Source organism: Rhipicephalus microplus, chromosome 8 (genome assembly GCF_043290135.1).
Source record: "Rhipicephalus microplus isolate Deutch F79 chromosome 8, USDA_Rmic, whole genome shotgun sequence".
NCBI classification, from domain to species: Eukaryota; Metazoa; Arthropoda; class Arachnida; order Ixodida; family Ixodidae; genus Rhipicephalus; species Rhipicephalus microplus.
This window is the reverse complement of record NC_134707.1, coordinates 96,921,948-96,947,461: the sequence shown is the minus strand read 5'-3', so window position 1 is coordinate 96,947,461 and position 25,514 is coordinate 96,921,948. Positions and strand designations below refer to the sequence as shown.

The 25,514-nt window shown below is 43.7% G+C and overlaps 1 protein-coding gene across 1 annotated transcript; it reads right to left on the bottom strand.

The window, feature by feature from the left end:
• Nucleotides 1–563: 563 nt before the first annotated feature.
• Nucleotides 564–25,319, bottom strand: LOC142768327 (uncharacterized). The gene is made up of 5 exons (XM_075870296.1): nucleotides 25,214–25,319; nucleotides 18,871–19,018; nucleotides 14,575–14,693; nucleotides 1,094–1,214; nucleotides 564–629 (listed from the first exon to the last, which is right to left on the bottom strand). The coding sequence occupies exons 1-5, from the start codon at nucleotides 25,261–25,263 to the stop codon at nucleotides 564–566; spliced, it is 504 nt and encodes a 167-aa protein (XP_075726411.1). The 5' UTR covers nucleotides 25,264–25,319.
• Between the last annotated feature and the right edge of the window lie 195 nt (nucleotides 25,320–25,514).

The window sequence follows — 25,514 nt, the reverse complement described above, 5'->3', positions numbered from 1 at the left end:
AACCATAAAATTTTTCTCAAAAAAAGGGTATTGTCAAACTTGCATAGTACGCAAAGGGACACCTAGTATTGATCCTCACAGGCACACTCAAGGTTTCAGTATCTATCCGGGGCCTTGAAGAAGCGATGTCAAATTCGTAGACACAGCTACATGAAACGAGCTTCAGTGAAATCAGGCTGCGATGAGCTAAAGCCACTTCGAGATTAAACTAGTTGGTATTCCATGTTCAACAATAGGCGCAGAAACACAAGAAAGACAACACGGACAGAACTGGACTTGAGGAGAAAGAGCGCTTGTCTTGGTTCCTTTTCTCGTCTCTTGTCCGTTACTGCGATAACTGTTCTACCGGGAAAATTTTGACACGTGTCAGGTTTTTTACAGCGAGGCTGCATAGGTTCAGGGAGATAGCACTCGCGTACAATGGACGCCTTGTAAATCAATCTTCGGCGTCCCACGCCAGTTCCACATCGCGTTTTCACCAAAGGTAATCTGCCTCATTGTCACCTTGTTACCACGAATGCCTGTTTCCTAGATGTCGAGGTACTACGCGGTGGCCACTTGCATCAATTCTTCTGCACCTCTCGCGACGTAGATGTCACGCTGTTACCCCTGCTAGCGATTTTGACTCGCTGTATGATGAATGCGTGCCAATCGCTTGAAGTAGAGCGGCTATTGGAATTTCAGCGCCACCAAAACATAACTTCGTTGCAGCTGATGCATTTGCTGAAGTGTACATTTCTAAAGTCTATTACGCTGTCAGCCTGCCTCCATCTACAAAAACTAGTCGGTGTAGTTCTTCATTTCGAAGGAGTTAGTGCGTGTGTGATCCTTCATAACACAAAAAACTTGAGGCGGATTGTCCCGAACCGTCAAACTGCTTGAACGTGAAAAGGCGTACCATAGAACCTTCCGGCTTTGGGAGTTTGTGCATTCCAGTCTCATGAACGGTAAAATGCTCATTCGAGCCTATCATTAGTTTCCATTCATGTTATAATCACTGTACTTGATCAAAACACTACCGAGTGCGGCTACTGTGATTGTTATAACTTTACTGTGTGTCGTCGTTTTTATACGTAGTGTAAAAAAAGCTCACTAGTGTGGCATGGCTCATGTTAACAGTCTTGAATGAGTTGGGTGGAATGGCGTCACAGGATCCAGTGGGACTGGCCCATCCAGCCGAAATGATGGCGATGAAAATGTCCGCCACGAATGTGCTGCGAATAGAGAAGGAAGGTCGCGATCAAAAACGTACATTACACGCTAACTCCCCACTCTTTTTAAACAAGTCAAAATTGTAAAAAAAGCACGGGTATGCAGCCTGCCTCGCTTGAATTCATTTGAATTCAAAGTTCTATAAAAAAAAAATTGGCAAGAAAGTCTAGTAGCATCACAAGAAACATAGCATCGAAATGGTTGGTTGCAAACTTTACCTTAGCGTTTTTTTATGTAAGGAAATATGCAAATACTGTAGATTAGCCACCATGTAGTAGATGAGAAAAGCGTCGACGGTAACAGAAGATCCTTTCGTTATTTGGACAAGTACGTGGCGATAGGTGCACACGAACACACACGTTGCATCCAAAGCGAAACTCTGACGTGTCAGGACGCTCAACTATGATTTTAACGCGATAGCGTTAGAGCGCATGTGTTGCGGAAATTCTGCCATCGGCGTCGGCACTGTTGATTGTGAGCGAAAAGTCGTGCGTGAGCGAAAAATTGAGAAAGAAACAAGCAAAGTAAAGAATAAAATGTTCGGTCCCATTGAGGATCAAATCCGGGCCGTTCGCGTGGCAAGTAGGTGTCCCACCACTAAGCCACGATGTTACTTGCAGCTGCTTCAGGAAAAACGATACAGAAATGCCATGTAGTGAATGGAGGCTCCTCAACGCATGTTTTTCTACAGGTTTCCCGTTGAAAACGAGCCCAATCGGCGATTTTTAGGCACATACGGGAGGCCACCAAAATGCGTCGAAGGCCGGGATAGCGCAGCCATCTCCTCTAAAAACACACAGGAACTTTCAAACAGGTCTAAAAATGAACAATTATGTCCATCTAGCAGAAAACTTATCATGTCTCTCCAGAGGCGTTCATCAAGCAAACAGCGAACGCTAGATAAAGTGCTGCCATCTGTGAAGAATGGTGGCACTATTTATGGCCTCTGACATGGCAAGCGCTTGGCGTGTATGTTAGAGGCTATGCGACTTTTGCTTTAGATCAAAAACCTGTATGTACCATTTGCGCACGCGCGCTGTGCCAGTGTGCCATCTGTGAGACAATGTAAAAAACGTGTCTAGACAACAACACAGCACTGTTCTTGTGATGGAATCGACCACACTGCACAGACTTGCTCATCAATGAGTACATGCGGGACATTCATGTCAAGTACTGTACCACAACTAACGAGCCATAAAGGTTCTTCAAGTTGTCGTTAAAGTGCTGTTAAATAGATTGAAAACATGTACCATTACTCTTGATACGTCGTGCTTGCGTGCGCGTTTTTGTGTGTGTAACAAAACATATCAATAAGTATGCACTAAGCGTTTGAAGGACGCACTACGGGCTAGATTTCGCTATCGCGTTCAACTCTTAAAGGCGAAGCTTAAGGGTCCCCCAATTTTTCTTTGTTCACGCTAACCTACAGGTTCTATAAGACAAGACGAGTGACGAGAGCAGTCAGGCTATGGATGTTTCAGTAAACTGCTTTCTGCAGAAAGATGGTTTTGACATACTTTTTCTATCCTTTTGGCACGACGAACTTGAGTTATGAGCTGGTAGTAGGAAGTCCTTTGAGGAGAAAGGAGTAGTTGGAGCTATTGCGAAATTGGAATAATAAACGGCGCTTTCTTTTCAAAACCGCGTATCAAAGTCCTACATTTGCTGGTGGCTCCGCACTACAAACGCCACCTCCTATGAAGCCGCGAGAGAATCTCGACAGCCTCAGCCTTAGAACTGCGGCCAGTGCACCCGGCCTTGTGCCCTCTTCGTGTGTTGTTGCAGGTACTACTACCATAAGGCTACCACAGCTGTAACTTGCTGAACACTCCCTATGGTTCATTTTAGTTAAGAACAAGTTCAAGATTTTTCACATCACGTCAAAAGTACGCCAGCATTGGCTAATTATTGAAGCGTTACCACCAAAGGCAATGGCCGAAACATGAGACATCCTTGTGCGCCCGCCATTCGAAAGTGCATATATAATAGTCAGCCATGCTCTTCTTCACCGACTTGTTCCGCCTAAGCATCGGCGCATTCAGTAACTTCCCTGTTACGAAAAGTTTGGGGACCTCTGTGCCAAATAATTTCCACGTCAACTGCAACACCTGCATGAGGACAAAACCACACTGCTCGGAAACGTTCATACTACGTGAGTAGTTTATACCACGCCTTCCACCAACTGTGGGAACGGCTTTTGTCCCAGCTCAACATAAGACTTTCGCAGCTGGCGGAAATGGCATATGACATAATGGGCGTGGCTTCGGCAGGTATAAACGCTGCCCGCACCTCTCATATTTCTGAATCAGATTTCCTTCGAGACACGGTAAAATATCTCGCCGCTGAAGTCGCCAACTTGCGACTCAATGACTGATAATAACGATTTAAGCGACCAACCTTGTCTACGCCGACCATCTCTCGCATCGCCTTCCCATCGATGGCGCTTTCATCAGCCGAATCGACGCTGGTAATTGCTGAACACATGCTACTATCATCGGTGTTTATCTGCCGCGGCTCGCAGATCTGTACCACCCTACTCATGGCACATGCATGAGAAACGCTTAGGACGATTGTCAATACCAGCACCGAGCGATCAAGGCCAATCAATGGTCTGCCTCTTCCACATCACTCACATAAACGCCGCTCTTCAATTGCTGGTCGACACTGGAACAGAAGTCAGCATAAATGTAGGTTCCAAAAATGACCAGCGTCTCCACGAGAAGTCAACCCCTTTAAAAGATTTCTGCCATTGCAACTTACGAACAGCAATCTGTGGTCCTTGATCTCGGTCTCCAGAAGAAACTACAGTGCTTATTTGGGATAGCAGATGTCCGCTCCACAATATTCGGGTGCTGATTTCTTAAGCCGTTTTCATCTTTTCGTAGATATTGCCACGCACATTTCTTTTTCCACGCGCATTCACCCACAAATTCCGTCAGTAATGTTGAGAGGAAACTGCGTCTCAGTATCCTAGGAGGTTCGCGAGTATAAAATACCGCTCTGTTAAGACTGCATGCAAGACACGAACACTCAAGATTAATCCAGAGCTTGCGCGACGACCAGTGATAAGGCTGGAATATTCAATTATACATATAGAAGTGCCGCCGCGCTTTGCAGCTTGTCGGTTGATCGAGGACCGGCGCTCTGTTCACAGCTATCGGTGCCAGTAGGTATTGCTGTAATTTCACTTTTCTTTGACCAGCCACAAGTTCTACCAGATAAACAGCTTCATCTTCAACCTACAGCCTGTTCCTTTTGTACACATAACGCCCCGATGACATCTGGTGGAGGTGCTTTGCGGCTCATGTACGCCTGTGGACGATGCCCACAACGTCAAAGAGACGTCGACGCCGATGCTCAGCAGCGAGCCAGCCACCGGTAGCAAGGGCTCCTGCTACAGTACGGGCTTCCACATGGAACGGCCCGGAAGATAAACACCCTGAACTCGACCAAGGTGAAAATAGGTGCCCTGTACCACCTGCAACCATCCAGCCTCCACAACTGAAGGAGCCACCAACATTCCACGGTTAACCACTTGAAGATCTAGAAAGTTGGCTGGAAGCATACGACAGAATCACTGGTTTTGTTGACTGGGCCAGCGGAAACGAGCTTCGCCATGCGTACTTCGCCTTGCAAAATGCCGCTCGTATTTGGCTCGCAAAACAAAGAGCGAACCTTCACAACGTGGAGCATATTCTGCACCAGGTTCCTGGCTACATTTACGATCGTCATCTACAAGCAGAGGGCCAAAGCGCTGCTTGAAACCCGTTCACAGCTTCAAAGCATACAAAAACGTGGTCATCTTCATGAAAGAGATGACCAGACTCCTTCGCCACGCGCAGCCTGTAATGCCAAAAAGCATGAAAGTTCACTGCCTCTTACGACGAGGGAAGCAGGAGCTTCACGGGTCTGATGCGGAACCCACCGAGCATTGTGCAGGAATTCACCTCCGATGCTGGCGATGCGCACCAACAGTTCAAAAGCCGCTCAACGGCACGGTACGCAAAGGGTCAACCACTCTTTTTCGACGACGTGCTCGAAACCATTCGTGAGATCCTGTGGGAGGAAGTAGAGAAGAGTTTGTCTTTGCCACAGCCTCAAGTGGATTCGATCGCCAACATAGTGCGCAAGGAAGTTTGGCAATCGCTTGAAATTTCCGAAAAACCGCAGTCTCAGCATGAACCTATAGGCTACGCCGCCACAGTCCACCTCCTGTACTCCCTTCGCGACAAGGTCAAAGTGCTGCACAGTCGCTCTACCATTGCCACAGGACACTGCGTTTCTACCACCTTTCGCTTGCTGGACAGCGCAGCGCCCAGAGGAAAACTGACGTTTGGCGTGCCCCTGCGCTACCGATGCGGGAAAGCAGGTCACGCTTACGTTCGCTGCCAGTACCACCAGATGGGCCTACTTGGGTTCGCCCCAAGCGCACCGCTTCCGCGGCTCAAAGATATATGTTGTTAAAGATTATCACCAGATTACCCGTGAGTCTTCTGACTTCCAAAAACTGCAACAATTACCCCACCATATTAGGGATTTATGGCTGTCTACGAATCCAGTTACGTTGGAAAACACAGCTCAGACTTTTCAGCGTTTTCTAGACGAAGTCACGAAGGCTTTCCATTTTGTTTTGCCTATATAGACGGTCTTCTCATTGGCAACAAATATAGAGAGTTGTTAGTATGGAGCCTCGGAAATAGCACTCCCTGGATATCAGATCACTAAAGATATTACTCCTGTATCTGACAACGTTCAAGTACCACAGTTTAGAGCGCTTCTGCTTTAGTCAGCACCACTTCTGCCTCTGTTCAGATCCAAAGCTAACAAGGGTGTCGGCAGCTCCACTTGGTTGATGTGCCATTGCTATGAAATTTATAATCTCATCGGTTCCTCTTTCAAGTGCTCATTACATTAAGCTTTTTCATGAACAAATCCGCTGATGATTGGATCTGTAAAGGCTCCAATCGGCACTTGAATTTGAACACGAGTTAGCCAGGTTAAGTTAAATACTGGTGTTTTATTCAATACGAGCCAGCCCTGTTGGTAAGACCTTGGGTGAGCCAAATTCTGTGAAAGCAAAGCCGAGATAACTATCGGTGTTTCGGCGTGCAAACGACAGGACAGACGGGAGCGTGCACCTACGTACAGCAGAGTAGAATTCTGGTGAGTCATAGTATGAGTGATCGTAAAGTAAAAGAAATTTGAATGAATCTGATCGAGTTTTACTCACTGTTACGAGCCTTTCGGGCAGAACACCTCTCATTTCGCTATAAGAGTCGCTTCGACAAACTAGGTTGTGTATAAAATCATTCACGGCAAAAGTGAAGAAGATGGTCGACGGCCAATGCCGGAAGGCCGAAAAGTGTGGGCACCCTTCAGCTTCACCTTTAAGAATAGAATGCGATGCTGATCCCGTGTCACTAGTGCGTAGTTCAATCATCATCATCAGCATCATCATCATCATCCGCCTGACTACGTACACTGCAGGACATAGGATTTTCTCATGTTCCGCCAGTCAACTCGGTACCGTGCTTGCTGCTGCCATTTCATACCCGCAAACTTTTAATCTCATCAGCCCACCCAACTATCTGTCCTCACCTAACCCGCTTGCTTTCTCTGACAATCCAGTCAATTACACTTATTGCTCAGCAGCTATCCTGCCTACGCGCTGAATGCCCGGCCCATGTCTATTTCTTCTTCCCGATTTCAACTATGATATCCTTAATCCCGGTGTTTCCCTGATCCACAGTGCTCTCTTCTTGTGTGTTAAGGTTAGACCTATCACTTTCCTTTTCACCGCTCGCTTTGTCGTCCTCTATTTCAGCTGAACCCGCTTTGTAAGCCTACAGGTTTTCGCTCCATAGCAAATTACCGGCAAGATGCAGCTGTTATGTACCTTCATCTTGAGGGGTAGTAGCTATATACCAGCCATGATTTTAGAGTGCTTATCAAATGAGCTCCACACCATTCTAATTCTTCTGGATACTTCAATCTCGTGGTTTGGCTCCGCGGTTATTACCTGTCCTAAGTAAACGTATTAATTTACAAGATCGATTGGAATATTACCTATCTAAAAGCGTTGTTCTTTTCAGAGGTCGTTGTACATTACTTTCGTTTTCGTCAGGTTAATCTTAAGACCTATCTTTCCGTTCTCTTGTGTCTGAATTCGTTAAAATTCATTCCTTGAGTTACTCACCAATGAAATGTCATCGGCGGAGGGTAGGTTACTGAGGTACTCTCCTTTAACTTTTATCTATAAATCTTCTCATTTGAGGCCTCTGAAATTCTCCTGTAAGGACGTGGTAAATAGCATTGGTGAGATTGTATACGCCTGTCTTTTACTCTTCTTGATTGGTGTTAAGACGCTTTCTCTATGGAGTACTATGGTGGCAGTTAATTCCCTGAAGATTTTTTTTAGGATGTTTATGTATGCTTTGTCAACACCCTGATTCCGCAGTTTCTGCATGATTGCTGATACTTATACTGAATCAGACGCCTTCTTGTAATCTATGAAGGTTACTTATTGTGGTTGGCTGTATTCTGTGCGTTTCTCTAATACCTGATTGATAAGACGAATGTGGTCGATTGTTCAGTAGTCTGTGCGAAATTCTCCTTCTTAATTTGGTTGATTTAATCCTAATGTTCTCTTAATTCTGTTAGCAATCACCTTCATAAATAGCTTGTTCTGGTACTCTTTCTGTCAGGAGACACTTCATGAACAGGGTGGCTCGTTTTTCTAACACAATCTGTCATCCGTCTTTCAGCAGATCTGATGTAATCTGATCCTCCCCAGAGGCTTTGCCTCTTTGCGTTCCTTCCAAGACTTTTCTTACTTCTCTTATTATTATTGGTGGGATAGTTCTTATATTACTGTCGTGGTTGTCCCAGCTACTGTACAGATCTCTCTACAGGACACGTAGGCTTTTTTGCATTATTGTTGTATGTGTGTGATGATTGGATTATTGTATGCTGTGTGATGCTTGGCTTGATTTACTTACTGCCTGTACCATTCCTGCTTGGGCTTCATGCCTGCAGTATCTTGGATATAAATAAATAAATATCCTATCCATATTGTTAGCTATTTTGCCTTCCTTGTCACTTAATGCATACATCCGGTTTTTGCCTATCCCAAGTTTCCTCTTCACTGCTTTGATGCTTCCTCCGTACTCCAGAGCGTGTTCCATTTTCTTCATGTCATACTTTCCTACATAGGATACTTTACGCTTAATAAACAGTCTCGAAAGCTCTGGCAAATTTTTTTTGTCTGTTGTTTTTGAGACTTTTGTACTTTGACGTTCATAATGAAGTTCTTCATCTCCTGGCGCAGCTTGCCAGTGTCCTGTCTAAGTACCGTACCTCCAACTTCCACTTTACACTCCGTAAAGGTTCTCACCTGATTATCAGTCATTGCGTCAATGCAAAGGCTGGTCTCCTCGATAAGAGCCGAGTACCTATTTTGAAGCAAGACTGAATTCTCGTACTTTCTCTCTCAGAGCTAGCTCACTGATTGGCTCCTTGCGTATCCGTTTCTCTCGTTCCTTCTTCAAGCCTAGGCAAATTTGAGACCGTACCACTCTATGGTCACTTCATCGTACCTTGTCAAGCGCCTCCACATCATATGGTTCCCTCGTTCGCGGTAGAATGAATTCAAGATCCGTAAAATAAAGCGTTCGCCGAATTTTACAATTAGCTTATATCTGGCTTTCCCAGTAGCGATGCCATAATCTAATACTGCCTGATCTCAAGCCTGCTTGTTTTCTACCTTGGCACTGAAGTCGCCCATCAGTATAGTATACTGTGTTTTACCTCATTCATTGCCGATTTCACGTCTTCATAGAAGCTTTTAAATGGCACGCCATCATGGCTGGATGTAGGCGTGTAAGCCTGTAGCGCCTTCACATTGTATCTCTTATTGAGTTTGATTATGATACCTACCACCCTTTCATTTATACTATTGTATTCTTTTATGTAGCCAGTTATATTTCTGTGAATAAGGAACCCTACGCTCAGTTCTTTTTTCTCAGCCAAACTACGATAGCCAAAGAAGTGCCCATTCTGTAGCACTGTATAGGCCTGTTTTGTCCTCCTAACCTCACTGAGCCCTATCACATTCCATTCAAAAGCCTCTAGCTACTAGAGTAGTTCAGCTAGACTTGCCTCGCTAACTAAGGGTCTAGCGGTAAACGTTGCAAGGTTCAGGTTCCAATGGCGGCCTGTCCGGACGCAGAGATTCTTAGCACCGTCTGCTGCGTTGCAGAGGTGGCCGCCGCACTGGTAAGTTGCTTCGCTGCCGCTGGGTAGTGAGGGCCGTGAGTTAATTGACGTATGCATGTTGGAAAGTAGTGGCCAGATACTTAACCAAGTTGGCTAATCCTTCTCTGGTGAGGGAGTGCTTTACCGGTGGTGGTCACTGTGAGGCCACATCACTGACCTCTTCATGCAGATCCATCACCAAGCGAATTTTTTTTGTCCGGATAGGAAGTGTGTGGCAACGGGATTCGAGCCATGGACCTCTTGCACGCGAGGCTAATGTTCTAACCACTATGCATTATCTATCTCTATCTATCTATCTATCTATCTATCTATCTATCTATCTATCTATCTATCATCTATCTATCTGTAGTGCATGATCATCATCATAATTATTTTCTTGGCCACCGCACCGCGCCTGTCCGCGCAGCTCATGCATAGCTGCGTGAAGAGCTGCGCGACAACAGAACGAGCCCACGCGCCTAGCTTATGGGACGCAGGCACCCGCTACGGCTCCACTTCAGCTTTGAAATGAAGTGGCGAGATCGACACGGCCCCGTCGGCTGCCACCTTAGAAGCTTCTCACGTCTGCCTCTCTCCTTCCAACTCGTCGCTACACGTCCGTCCGTCCGTCCGTCCATCCCTCCGTCCATCCGTCCATCCATCCATCCATCCATCCGTCCGTCCGTCCGTCCGTCCGTCCGTCCGTCCGTCCGTCCGTCCGTCCGTCCATCCATCCATCCGCTTGTCCGTCCACACCGTTCATCCGTCCGGCCGTCCGTACATCGATCCGCCTACAACTTTTAGCTCTGCTGGCCGTTTCGATATTGGTATCCATACCAAAATTGGTAGGGCATAACTTTACTGTATGACGAGCACAAATGACAAGTCATAAAATGAAAACCATGATATGTATACCATGAATGCTATGATTTCGATTTCATGGTCTTTTTGATCGTGCGGTGGTTTAGTTCAAATCACATGTTGCAAAGCTGGTATGGTAAGATATCACTGAAGGGCGAACACGAGTAACAGACTCTAACGTGGAAAAAATTACATGCATGTCATGAAAATCCTGACTGCGCACCATCCTGATAGCGCGCTCACGGTCATTTTGGTAGCTTTGCATACACCAAATTTTGTATTACGGGAAGGTAATAAATGACGAATGTATTTGTATGGTGAAAACATGATAATCTTGAGATGCGTGTCTTATAACAATATGACGACATACCACTCTCTTGATTTCCAATTACGCGACGCAAATTTTCAATTACACGATGCGAATGAATGACGAAGGCATGTGGTTGCTGCAGCTATGATTTTTTTCAACTGTATTCAGGTTATTGCGCAGCAAGGTTGCGAGAAGATCAGGCGAAAAAGCTGCGCTGAGCAGATTAAGGCAAACCTGGACACCTGATACACAGAGCTGTTGCGGCAGCTCAAGGTATGCCCTATATAAAATGCATGAACAAAACACCAGGAATAGTAAGCAAACATGGCAAAAAATATTGAGCAAAGGTATTGTGTAAAGATTTGAAAACCAAAGGAAAAATACCGATAGTGATAAAGACAGCAAAAAACAAAAAAAAAACAACAGGTGAACTTAAGGCAATACAGGCAATCATACGAGTATGTCACGTAGGCTTTTCAGCGACAGAGTGGATACATCGAGACCGTTAGCGGCCATCATGAGATGCGTGTCACGTAACAACATGGGTACAAGACATGCTCATGATGCCCTCACGGCCGTTTCGCTACCTTCACATACAGCAAACTTCGCATTACGTTACGCGAAGGGACGACGAAGGAAAACGACACGTCCACACAAAATAATCGTGACATGTGTGCCATGTCATGACTACACGATCTACTTATAGTGCTTCTTAGGTGTTTCGCTAGCTTCACATATACGAAATGTCGTAATACGGGACATGAATGGATGAAGAAGGTATAGGATTGGTGCAAGCATGATATACATGAGATTGCTGTCTTTTAACAACATTACTGCGTGCCATGCTCTTGATGCGCTCGCGGTCGTTTCGCTAGCTTCACATAAAACAAATTAGGTATTAGGTGATGCGAATGGACGACATTGGTGAATGTCACGTGCAAACATGAAAATTATGACATGCATGTCGTGTAAAACATGTGTTCATGCTACGCTCATAGTGCGCTCGCAGTCATTTTCCAGCTTCACATATAGCAATTTTAGTGTCACGTCACGTTAATGGTTGGCGGCGATTCACGACTGGTACAAACGTGATTATCATGCATTGCATGTCATGTACGAACATGACAACATGCCACACTCATGATGCGCTCATGGTTGTTTCGCTAACTTCATCTGAACCAAACTTGGTATTACGGGACGTGAATGTATGACAAAGGTATGTGACTGGTGGAAACATGACAGCCATGATATGCGTGTCATATAACAACATGACTACATGGCACGCTCTTGATGCGTTCGTGGCCGTTTCACCAGCTTAACATTTAACAAATTTGACGTAACGTGACGTGAATGTACGCCGAAGGTAATTGACACGTCCAAGCATGATAATCATGATTTGAGTGTCATGTAAAACAGGGATACATGCTACGTTCAAAGGTTGCTAGCAGCTGTTTCTCTAATTCCTCATATACGGAATTTGTTTTACGTGACTTGTATGGACGACGAAGGTAAATGACAAGTCGAAACACAATAATCATGCAGTGAAAGTTATGTACGACATTTTTTTACGTCTGCCGTGTAACGTTGTGCTCATTTTATAGTGACAAATTAACATTCCTGATTCGTGCTTTGCATATAATTGATTGAACTTTACGTGGGATCTGTTATTTTTTATTCATGAGGTTACTCGAACAAATAAACGGTGGATTACTGTAACGTAATCGATGAAGTTAAATCTGTCTTGTGTCATGAAACTTTAGCATATGGCTCTTGTCAGTGTATGGAGTAGCATGCTTTACATCAGGGTGGATGTGTGCTTGACATCTTTTCGAGCTTGTCATGCACCCACTACGTGACATTGGGGAACAGGCGCAGCAACGTCTGACTCTTCTGTACCAGGTGGCTGGCGTTAATCTATGGAGTCCTCATTTTAATCACACGTATTGACACTCGATAATAATGTACGCTGGTATCGCGTGAAGCCCCTCAACATCGTAAAAGTACCACTATCTTCTTTTCCTCTCGCTGCCTCCTCTCCGGCACGTTGCTTTTCTTCTTTCGCTTGCGACAGTTGCGCCCCCTGTAACGCGCCACGAGCCTTCTTCCGGCGGGGAGAGAAGGAAGCGGTGCACATCAAAACAACGCTGTACTTTTTCTTGGTAAAAGTACCACCATCTGCTCTCCTTCTAGCCGCCTCATCTCTGGTGCCTTCTTTTTTTTTTCTTTCGCTTGTGACAAGGGCGCCTCCTGTAACGCGCCATGAGCTTGCTCTGGTGGGAAGAGGAGGAAGCGGAGCACATTGAAACAACGCTGTACTTTTCTTTCGTAAAAGTGGCGCCATCTTCTCTCCTTCTCGCTGCCTCCTGTCTGGCGCTTTCTTTTTTTTTTTCTTTCGCTTGCGACAAGCGCGCCTCCTGTAACGCGCCATGAGCTTGCTCTAGCGGGAAGACGAGGAAGCCGCGCAGATGAAAAGAACGCAATACTTTTCCGAAGGTATAGGGGCTTTAGTACCACGCATTATTGCCGCTATATTCAATGTATTCCGAAGCATGTATACAGGACGCGTGTGTTTAGGAACCCGCGAAAGGTTCTTTTATAGCATCTGCAAGCAAGAAAGTTTCTTCCACCGTATTTCTACGCAGGCGCACGGCTTGAGCATATAACAGCTGTTTGCTGCTCAAAGAACTCCGGTTAAATTTTGACTCCGACTCGTTTTTTTTTATGATTTTCATTTGATTGTACTGGTCTCAATTTTTCAGTCACGCACAAAACGACAACTTTTTGCTCAAAGCACAAGCCACCCTCCCCGTTGCCAGATTTACTGTGAAACAATCTCCTTCACGCCATCTAGCTAAGTTATAAGTGTGAAGAAGGCGTGAGTGAACATCGTCACACATTTTTGTGGAGGGGTTGGTTATTAAGCATATAAGTATACGCTAACATGACTACTCCAGAATTGCAGTTTCTTGCGATTGGACTTATGGTAGGCGCCGCATAGGAAGTGAGAGTACAAATAGTTACCCTACAATCACACCTAACTATATTTTGTGTAGCTCCACAGAACTAGCTCAAATTATAAAACCAGCAACATCAATGCATTCGTTTCATCTGAGATCAATTACTAATGTTATCTAAGGAGGGATATTAAATTATTACAGTTTAAAAACGTATGACGCCACACAACAGACAAGAGCTCGAAGAAAGCAGACATGAGCAAACTCACAGCAGTTTACTTTTTGAAATGAAGAGCACATGTAACCCACAAATTGACTGAAGCTGATAACAGGTTTTTTGTACAGATACGCTAGCCATCTAAATTAATTAATGACAAAAAATTCCCTTTTTTAGGAGAAAGTTTACTTTTTTACTGATATTTCTTTACTGATGCATGTTTTAGGTATGTTTACTGTAGAAACATTTATTTTTATGCTGACGGTGTGTTTTTTTTTCATTGCCGCAGCGGTAGGTGCTTGAGCTAGGCTGAGTTTACGTGTTTGTTTCAATGCCTTTTTTTTTTCCATAAACTGAGATTTCAGTTGAACCATGATTGTCATGAATGCTAGAGTATTTGTGTACGTTGTGAAATTTCTCCAAAATGTTACGTGTAATTTCTTATCAGTTTTTTAGCGTTCGCACAACTTCTACGTATGTATTCATTTCTTTAGAAAAATACCTAGTCAAGAGTCTACAAGCCATTTCAAATTAGCACCAACCAGTTCACTGCATACCTGCTTCATCGTTATGCTCTTTCTTAAGGTTTTATGGGATTTTCTCCTTGATAGGTGCTACGGCTACAATCGGTTTTCTGCCATCACATCTGTGAATCGCACAATTCGCCCTATTTAGCCTTCACACTTTCTCGCCGAGCTGCTAGATCACAATAATAAAAACCACCTTTGCATAAGACATAATGGAAAATCCGAGTTCATCTTACTTACTTCACCGAGTGTCTGAATTCCGTTTCGAACGTCGGCATAAACTCCGCGCTGTAATCGTAAACACCAGAGGCAAGAACAGTCTTCGCTTCCGGGTCCGAGCCTTGCATGTACTTCAAAGACTGCAACACCACATAAATTGACATTCAACAAACGCCACTAAATGATGAGACATAGGAGATCGCCAACCTGGCCGCATACTTAAAGAGCTTCTAAAAAGGCATAGTAATCGTCTTCACAAAGCAGTCCCATAAATATACAGTTTTAACAGATACCTGTTTATGTATAGGCCTCATTTCATAACGAAGCAACTCTGATGATTCCTGTTGCCCTTTGATGGAGCGAGCACGCTTTCATATCAGTGCACAAAGAGACAAAAACACATAATACTAGGACAGTAGATGTACAGTCCCCCTCAATATAAGTATTGACACACTGACTGGATACTTACTGAAGCTTTAGCGCACACACACGAGAAGAAACACAATAGAGACGCAAGGACCAGGGCAGACAAACAACAGATTTTTATTCCAAAAGGAAACTTAATAAATACTTTTTACAGCATCTTAGTATCCATTCATCTATCTATCTATCTATCTATCTATCTATCTATCTATCTATCTATCTATCTATCTATCTATCTATCTATCTATCTATCTGTCTGTCTATCTATCTATCCATCTATTCATCTATTCATCTATCCATCTATCCATCTATCCATTTATACATCTATCCACCCATCTGTCCATCTATCCATCCATCTATCCATCTTTCTATCCATCTATCCATCTATCCATCCATCTCTCCGTCTATCTGTCTATCCATCTATTCATTCATCTATCCATCTATCCATCTATATGTCTGTGTGTCCCTCTATCCGTCTATCTATCTGTCTGTCTGCCTCTCTATCCGGCTATCTATCTGTCTGTCTGTCTCTCTATCCGTCTGTCTATCTGTCTGTCTCTGTTTCTCTGTCTGTCTGTCTGCCTGTCTGTCTGTCTGTCTGTCTGTCTGTCTGTCTGTCTGTCTGTCTGTCTGTCTGTCTGTCTGTCTCAATATTTGGATCTTTAACAGGCCTAGCATGGCATAACATCAGCACTTGGCGAGCCTAAGTAATTAGTCATAACAAGAAACACATTACATGTGTCATGAATGTCATGATTTACAAATCACGGTCTTGCGGCCCTTGCTGTAGTTTCGTTCCCAGGAAATATGAAAACTGGTATGGTATGACATGACTGCATGGCGAACATAAGTGACAGTTCCTAAAGTGGGAATGATGACAGGCATGGCACGTAATTCACAACTACACTCATGGTGCACTCATGGTCACTTTGCATCCTTCCAATATACCACATTGTGCCTTACGTGACGTGAATGAATGAATAAGCTATATCAATGGTGAAAACATGATAATGATGCTATTCGTGTCATGTAAGGACTTGCATTATTGCCATGCTCATGATGCGCTCGTGGCCAATTCGCTAGATTCCCGTAGTACCAAATTTATATTACGTGACGAGAACTAACCACGAAGGTAAGTGGCACGTCCAAACTTGTTAATCAAGACAGTCGTGTCATGTTAAACATCGCTACGGGCTGAACTCAGTGTGCTTTCGCAGCTATTTTGCTAGCTTCACATATACAAAACTTGGTGTTGCGTCACGTGAATGGATGACGAAGGTATAATACTGGTGCAAACATGATAATCATACTGCGCGTCACGTGAGAGCAGGATTACATACAACGCTCATGATGTGCTCGTGGCCGTTTTACTACATCCACTTATACAGAACGTTATATTACGTGACGTGATTGAAAGGTGAACGTAAACGACATGTTTGAGCAGGATAATTACGACATACTTGTCACGTAAAACATGACTACTTGCCACACTCATAGAGCGCTCTCGGACGTTTTACTAGGTTCAGATATACCGAATATGTTTTTACGTTACGCAAACAGACAACAAACACAAATTCCGCGTAAAAACTTAATATCTACGACATGGAAGTCAAGGAAAAAATAATAAACTTTCGCCTCGTAACGTTGGGTTTATTTTAAAGGGCCATATCATCGTTCGTCATTCGTGCTTTGCATATAATGATTACCACAGCATGTGAGATAAGTTCGTTTTTTTTTTTCTATGTGGATTCTGTTTTGCAGGGTTGCTGCCATCTTTAACAAAAGCAAAAAATTGCAACTCATATTGAGTGCCATTGTGCATATTCATTCCTCAACACAACTGAAGTTTTCGAGTCGTACTCGGGGGCGTCATAATGTAGCAGCTCTCAACGAATACTCGCATTTTCGGGTGCTCTGTCGATATTCAGTGTTGGATTTCATCATGGCCGCCATTGGGTAGATATAAAGGGTTAAACCCAAACTAAAAACAGCCAAAGTAGTGTGCCTAATTATAGCGCCAAATTTGCAGCCAAATGGGCAAATATTCAGGTTATGCATAGAGTTGCTATAAATTATCGGTTTAAAATACAATTTTCATTACGCAAAAACAGACCAAAATGAGCAAAATATTTGTCACTGTTGTTTTGCCTCCAAGCAGTGTGTAGATCACAGTTTTTTAATTAATAAATTTTCTGCGCTCCTGCATAGAGTTATCTACAATAGGTAGAGTTCTCAATAAACTCTTTTGTCTGAACCAGTTTTTTTGTTGACTATGAAGACAGAGATTGATATAAACACAAAAATACCACGTAAGCTTCAAGCCCCGACATTCGATGGAATATTCACACACTCGTTCTGTTTGTGTTGTGGATATTTCTTTGATGAGCTGTGTATTCGTTCGATTCTGCCATCTGCGGTAGTGAAATAAAGACTTGCGTTTTCTTCTAAGCACAAACCCGTCTTTCTCTTCTGAATAAGGCACGCTCGCTCGGCGCCTCCATGTTCATAAGTCTGCTGGTGATATAAAGACGTGGGTGCTTGGAGGCCAACAGTGCAGAAGAGCTTGCGAACTCTGGTGGTTATTTTAAAATTTTCTCATGGCTGTAACCTCGAGTAATACAGCGAAATAGGCCAGTAAATGCGCCGAACTTGAAGTTCCATGCAGCCAGAGAGTAGCCGTGGTACCGGCTTGAAATTCTAGCCACAAATTAGCCAAACTGTCATTAACTAGCATTGAATGGGAACCCTTCTTTCCACTAATTGGTGTTTACGCCTGTGTGGCTCGCGGATAATGACCATGACGAATCTTTTTACGGTTAAGTTGAGGCTAGACTAATTGTGATCCCGCACAATATGCCTTACAGTCTATACTTGTGATCCCGCACAGTATGCCTCACAGTATCATAGGCAATGCCTTAGATTCGAGACAAGAACCATTCATGAAACGCGTCGGTGCATAACTTGAGCATGTCAACCGCTCATACGCAACAAAACGTCTAAACTACCTGTTTTTGAGAATATCACAGAAATGTTTCAAACACGTATTTTTCGTTGTTGCACCTGTGAGTGGTCTTGATAATTTCAAAAATACACTGCCTTGCAAAAAAAGTTACCTTCAGAGCACTCCTTACATATGATCAAAGAGCGAGGCTAAAGCGTTCAGCTACTGTGTTTATCAGGAGCTAAAAATATCACTTTTGAGCTGTAGTTTTTAGTTTCTCTCTAATACCATTTATTTTATGCCTGCATAAAACCTAACGTTTGGTGCGTTCGCGTATGGGTTCTTCAGAACGCTTAAGATAATGTAAAGGGGCCCCGCCGTTGTAGTCCAGGGCCTAAGGTACTCGACTGCTGACCCACAGGTCGCGGGATCGAAACCCGGCTACGGCAGCTGCTTTTTGAATGGAAGCGGAAGTGTTGTAGGCCTGTTTGCTCAAATTTGGGTGCACGTTAAAGAACCCTAGGTGGTCGAGATTTCTGTAGCCCCCCCACTACGGCGCATCTCATATTGGTATGGTGGTTTTGGGACGTTAAACCCCACAAATCAAACAATCAACTAAAATATTTTTGAGGGAAGAATTCAGTGCTGCAAATGGCATGATACCTAGCGGCGTGTGCTGAAAAAAACAAGAAAAGAAACCATCGCCAGCATGTATATCATTGTGAGTAGAACATACTAGCTTATGTTCTTCATTACTTTTGCTGCACTTTCACGACAACCTATAATTATCGCCTTCTTGAGCATGTGCAGCTTCACTCGTAGTGTCTCCTGCAATTTATTGTGCAACGTATGAATTCTATCCTTCGTTTCTCCTTCGTTCAAACGTTTCATGCCTTTTGGGAATCGTGTACCTAAACCATCATTCCAAACGTCGTCGTGCCTCCATTACATACCCCCATGAGCACCCGAATGAATTGAAGGGTCACACGGTATTCGCCTGCATACGTAAGTGCAGTGAGGAATCCGTAGTGCTTGATGCGCAGTCTCCGCAGCCCACCCAGAATGTCAGCCACGTGCTCCAAACTTCCTGGTGTAACATACCTGCATTAAACAGTGAAGAAACATTTCTACAAGCTCCATCAAGTTACAGTATGCATAAACAATGTAAAGGCTAAAATAATTCGCAGTTCTGTGTCACGTGATCACTGCCACCCGGACTAAGACAAAGTTTCTCATGTTAGAATTTTACGCGAATGGGAACGTCCGCCAATAGCGTCATTTGGTACCTGTTGGCGGCTTAGAATACCTATTTGCGTGTACGCGAAGTATCTGAAGTCTAAGTGCGTGTGTACAGGACGCACTCGGTTGCTGTGCTTCTGGAAGCATATATCAAAGCATGACAAATCACCCATGTGGGCACGCTCGCTAGACCCACCAATTGGACCATTACTTATTCCCCTGATTAAAAGAGGCATCGTAGAATGTTTTGCAGCTCATTAGATACGAACAATGAAAGGACACAGCGACGAACTCGCAACTGAATGTTATCTCAATTGACGTGAAATACCTGAAGCATTTTTCATTATACTGAATAACAAGTGCATGAGTCATCGATCAATTACTCTTATAGATGAAGAATATAACTACTCGTTAGGCAAGACTTGAATCACGTTGTGTTGTAATACTTGTGCACTTGCGCACAGTTTTGATGAGTCAATGTTTTCTCTGTATGTGTCTTTCGTTTCCGAATAAATTTCAGTCGTAAGTTCATCACTGTGTCCCGTCACTGTGCGCATGTAATCCGATGCGCTGTAAAATATTCTACGACGAAGATCCGCCAACCTGCCCAACTCGCAGTTCTGCTTAGAAGAGGCCTCGCCTAAAATTTTGGGGAGAAGTGAATTAGATCACGTGAACGCTCATTAGTTCATCAACAATAAATGTAATTATGCAGTCGATGGTACCAGGAAAACGGGAAGCTGCACAATGTTAGAGTGCAGCCTTGTTATTTCCTACAGATTGGCAGCCGAATCTCAAAGCTAGTCCTGAAGCTATCAAGAAGTGATATCGTACAGCGTTAGCAAAGTTTACCATGGTCACCTGAACTAAAGATGCCTAGCATGCAAAACACCCTTCGCACGGAGTATACAAAAACAAAACGTCTGCAAACAAACATGCCATAATGAATATTTTTTCCTTCATGCACAGAAATATTTATGGCACAAAACAAAGTTTTCTTTAAAAATTGCAAAACAGTTCACTAAGAAAGATTTCCTCGCAAGAAACTAAAATTGGCAATTCTCGTTAAAAATGTTCTCCATGCAGTAAGGGTTTACAGTCACTTTCGGTGAAAGCGCAGTTGTTATTTCTAAATTCCTTAGCGTTAGGTACTCATACAAAATGCTGTACTGCGCATAATAAAAAAACAAATATCTCCAAAAATATTTCGGGGCCACCGTCTTGCACACCGCGAAGACGGCAGCAGCCGGAAGAAAGCAAACGTAACACGTCAAAAGCACAAGCGAAGTGGCGCCATCTTTGTCTGCTTGCCGAAAGCTTGAAAAAATACACCAATTTCAATTCAATACGCGAGGCTGAATTGTTTTAAAAGGAAAGAAATGAAGAAAATGTGGTTAAGTTTCCATATCCTCATGGAGGCCGGTCATGAAATTAAGGCTTGCGGGTTAGTTAATCCAGATGTTACACCATAGTAAAAGTAACTTACTAGGACTATTCGGTACAGTGCTTTGCTGTACACTTGATATTTATCGGACTGGCTACTACTGGCCGGTTATTCGTATATCACCTTTTTGTAATTTTAAAGCTTTTACTTACCCATTGCCATGTTACTATCCATATTACACTCGATTCATGTGCTGTGTTCAATATTAACCACTTTTTATTGTTTGTTGCCTTTTCTTTATTGTTTTCGCTGATCAATTTTGGTGTACGTCAGTTCCCATTGCTTTGTTTTTTTATTCAATTTTCATTAATCTGTGCGAGCATGAGACGATAAATATCTCGATTTATTCAGCTACCGGATCATACATCATTCAGTGTAGCCAGTTGTATGATTCCCTTTTTGTGAATTTTCGCCGATGGCCGTCGAGCCAAAAAAGCAACCCATACTAATAATGTGTGTTGTACACATGTGAACATAGTTCAATAGAAATGTGCAGTATCGAACGATCGAGTCAGTTCCTATGTTGACAAATCATTTGCGATGACAGGTGCCTAACGGAAAACACCTTAGAGAATCAAGGCAATTTGAATATTGTTGATTGATTTGTGGGGTTTAACGTCCCAAAACCACCATATGATTATGAGAGACGCAATTTTATTATTGTCATAGTTATTCAAAGGTAGACTTGTGCTTGTTAAAGTTGGACCTGTAAACGGGCAAGTCCGAGGATGTCAAACGCACACATGATAGCATGAACATAGAATCACGAACTCAAAAAAAGTAGGAGCAAGCTGATAGGTTTTGCGTGGAACAATGGTTCTGCTTTCACTTCCTTTTCGAGTGCACACTTCTTTGTTAGAGCTAATGTGGGTTCTTTTTTTTTTCAAAAGCCACAGCTCTATAAAATCAAGACCCAAGTTTTCCTCATCGTATAATCTGATATGCCGTCCTAAACCTTGCGGCCATGAAGGACCACTTAGCGCGAAATATACGTGCTTTGTTCAAGTTTCTGCAGCTAGGGCACAACTGCATCGCTTTGTATTGCAGACACCAAATAACTTTCCACTCTCTACATGGAGTGTTGGTTGCTTGCCCGATATAAGCCATAAGTCGGCAAGTTGCGGCGCGTGGTAGTTCTACAAGAGTGCATTGAACAGGTTGTCGAAATGCCCTTATTTCTACCTGAAAGCAGATATGAGATTTACTACCTGAAATGAGATTTTAGCTTGTCATCTGTTTCATTGCAATCTTGTGGCACGGGCGCTATAAATGAACGTGATCCATGTTCCAGTTTTGCGCATTACCCTCTAATAACCCAATTTTTCTCTTTCCCAGCAGAACCACCCTCCCGTTATTTCACATATGGTGTTTCCTTGTGTCAGAGTTATGTTACAAGGAAGCCTTTTTTACATTTGGCTTCAAACGGCAGACACACATAGGATCCAGAAATGCTCCGGTAAAGGCATACAATAATGCAGTGTATTCTTTCAAGTACGAATACTTTTCTTATTTGGGCTATGTCAGGCATTCGGCGTTGTCCGCGTCGTCAGCAGCGCCGCTTTCATTCTCCGCTCTCACTCCTTTTCTCATAGCAACAGGCGTGGACACAAGCGCTTATCCTTGCCCCTAGCTACCGGAGCATGTGGTGCGATGATTGTAGGAGAGGGTAGGTGCAGTGTTTCACCACTCCTTTTCTCGCCGTTCTCTCTCTCTCTCTTTTCCCTGCGCCCCACTTGCCGTTCGCTCACGCCTCACTCTCGACCGTTCGCTGCCTGAGCGCCTCCCGAAAACATCCGGGAATGTGTGCACGAGACAGCGCTGTGAAACGATCACGCCAGACCAAGAACGCCTTTTTTTTCAAATAATAGTATTTTTGAACCGTGCACGCTAGCTCTGAGCTGGAAACGCATACCGCATTTCTCGCGACCGAAGAACGAGACGTGCTGCGAAAGGTGCTATTGGCTGCACGGTGTAAAAAAAATTATTATTCTAACCCTGGGTTCTCACGTGCGTAACGCTGCCATTCACGTCAAGCAATGCATTCGTATTTCCTCACAACTTTCTTCGGGGAGGTGGGGCTATTTTTTCGCCTGCCTGCTGAAGAGAAGCTCGGGTGATTAGATCACAGCCGCAGTAAATGCATTCTGAGACAGGCGAAATTATCGAGCCCCGTTTAGGTTAACGTCGAAGAACATGAGGTGGGCAGAATCTCTCAAGCCCTTCACTACGGCCTTCCTCAGATTAATGGCCTAGTGATGGGACGTAAAATCCCAACAAACACTATATTACAATTATCTGTTCTCAAACTTAGCAAAACACTGTTTAGGATAAAATATTCTTGCCGAGATAAGGTTGTTTTTAGAGCAACCATATATCGCTTACTGAATAAAACAATGCCAGGGTATGCATGCACAGCATCACACAAGTTCGTATTGGCAACCATTCCTCAGAATCAATGATAGCTTGCCGCTGTGAATACCTGACAAACAAAAATTGGTTTCTAAATATATATTTTGGTACTATTTTAGCTGTAGTCTGAATATTAGGTTATATATCTTAAAGGGCCACTCAACAGGTATGACTATTTTGAGCTGACAAGCGAAATGCGTAGACGAGGCATTTCATGATCCCGTCTGCCGAAATTCTACGCGCTGCGGAAATGAGTCGAATTCGAAGATGAACGCTGCTCCCCCTCCTCTCTGCCCGCGCACGCCTAGAGAATGAGGGCATGACGTGGGCGTATGAATGGCCCTAAGTACACGGCAATGCAGTGACGTTGGTTCTCAAGGTAGATGACTCTGCTCTGATGTTGTGAACGGTATACCACACAACATGCGTAGTTTATGCATTTGATGATTTAGGAGAATAATGAAACTTGAAACAAATAATGAGGCACAATAAAAAGTTGTGCGTGTTTTTCTTTCATTATTTTCCTGTGAAATGCTACGAGATGCGCGGCTAATGTGCCAGCGTATCACATGTGTTCGTGTCCCCGCGGTCAGCGCATCGAGCAAACGACAGCCTTCGAAGCAAATGAAACGCTCCTACGCGTCGCGCACTCAATGTGCTTACCTATTCTACCGCGTCTAAGCCAGCGTTTTCAAACCATCTCGCAGGAACAGGCAGAAGGCAACAAAATCACGCTGGTCAACAAAGCAGCGCCACTCGCATGCTCGGGGGTTCGGCTTGTTTGGGCACGTCACGCGCACGTGACCTCTTCGTCGGGTGCCTTAGAGGGTGGGGAAGAAATTTGGCTTGCGAAGGCTACGTGGAGGAGCGGCTAGGGTTTCGAGCTCACCTCATCTCATCCTCAGTTCCCACTGCTTCAAAAAACCTGCTTTCTCCGCTCGTGATAAACCAATTCGAAAAATTTTTGTGTCAAAATGTTCCTCAACGCACACCCAACAACTTCCACAGTCTAACTAAAATTCAGTATGGGGCCTGGCGAGCGGCCCTTTAAACAGACATTTTATAAGAATGTGAGTTAAGAATGTTAAGAAGGAAGCTTTTTCTGAGAATTCATAAAGGAATTACAATGAGCTGTAGCGCATTAAGTAAACTTTCGAAATTATAAAAAACAATTGACCGCAATCTTGAAAAGTCGAAATTTAGAATCGCTGCATGATAGCAATGCTAATGAGACATGAGTAGAGTATGAGAACCTAACTCACAAAAAATAGCAACAGGCCTGGCAGCGTCCGAGGGAATGGAGCATGATAAGAGTATCATGGCGAGATAAGAAGACAGCGGAATGCGATGTAGAGCAATGCGACGTTTTGCTGATGTTACGGAAAAAAATTGACCGTGACCGACCATGATTTTGCAAATACGATACTAGGTGGTTAGTTAGAGGAACGCAGAGGCCATCAACGAATTCAACGCACCTAGACAAGCATGAATTCAAGAGGGATGGATAATGTTATAAATTAACATCATAACTCCAATATTACGGTTAACTGGAACGAGCATTCATTTGCTTGAACGATTAGCGACTGAAATATGTCTGATCAGATAAGACGCTACCATTATTTGCAGCAACGCCAAATATACCATAATTTATTTTTTGCAATATATACTTCGCTGTATTGTAACTTAAGTGATATTTTGTTTTAGAGTATCAATTTATTTTGTTAGCGTCCCAAATCAAACTTTTGCATATCTCACAATACAGTGACTGTTTTCGTTCGTGCATGTCGAAATATTGAGAAACTTGCACACAGTGTGGTGATCTTTCAAAAGAAATATTGCGGTATTTTTCAACACACAAAAATAATTATTACGCAGGCCTAAAGCAGACCAATAGACTGGCATTCTTTTCAGTAAACATAGAATAGGCCTCGCATGTTCATAGTGATATCCTGGTACTGTGTTTTCGCAATACACCCGAGACCAGAAGATACTCTGGCATTTCTTTCCTGATATTGAGTTCATTACAGCATAATCATTTCCAATGCACTTTGAAGCAATTCACTACTTGAATGAAACTGTTAAGTATAGCTTTGTTTTTATTTATTCACAGGGTTAACATGAGCTCCAGAATCTTTTTTTTTTGTTGAAGAAGTGCATTCTTATACTTTTTTCCGGGTAGTTAAAAGCCAATATCTGTTACTTACTCAAAGGCAAACGAGAGCCCAAACTCTATATTGGGGCGTCTAGCAGCCATCCGCTGAAAAAGGAGCCAGCTGGGGTAACTGCCGTCTTTTTCGTAAATTCGGCCACCTTCTGGGTACTCCCATCGCGCCTTTTTTGGTCACTTGAAGCTTTCGCCAAACCACCGCGGAGTTAAGCCTAACCGCAGTAAGGGCCGCGCTGGCCCTGCCCGGGGTTTCCCCGGTAATGGCGTCTCCAAATCAAATCACCGGCTACGATCCGGAGTCCCTACAGATAATACAGATGGATACCGCTCAAACCGAG

What these genes read in the sequence shown, in the direction of transcription:
- LOC142768327 (XM_075870296.1), bottom strand. Translation starts at nt 25,263, where the DNA reads ATGGCTGCTAGACGCCCCAATATAGAGTTTGGGCTCTCGTTTGCCTTT. An exon ending in TCATTCGGGTGCTCATGGGG is followed by an intron (nt 14,694 to 18,870) that starts GTATGTAATGGA and finishes GTGGTGTTGCAG; the next exon opens with TCTTTGAAGTACATGCAAGG. An exon ending in ACATGAGCCATGCCACACTA is followed by an intron (nt 630 to 1,093) that starts GTGAGCTTTTTT and finishes TTCATCATACAG; the next exon opens with CGAGTCAAAATCGCTAGCAG.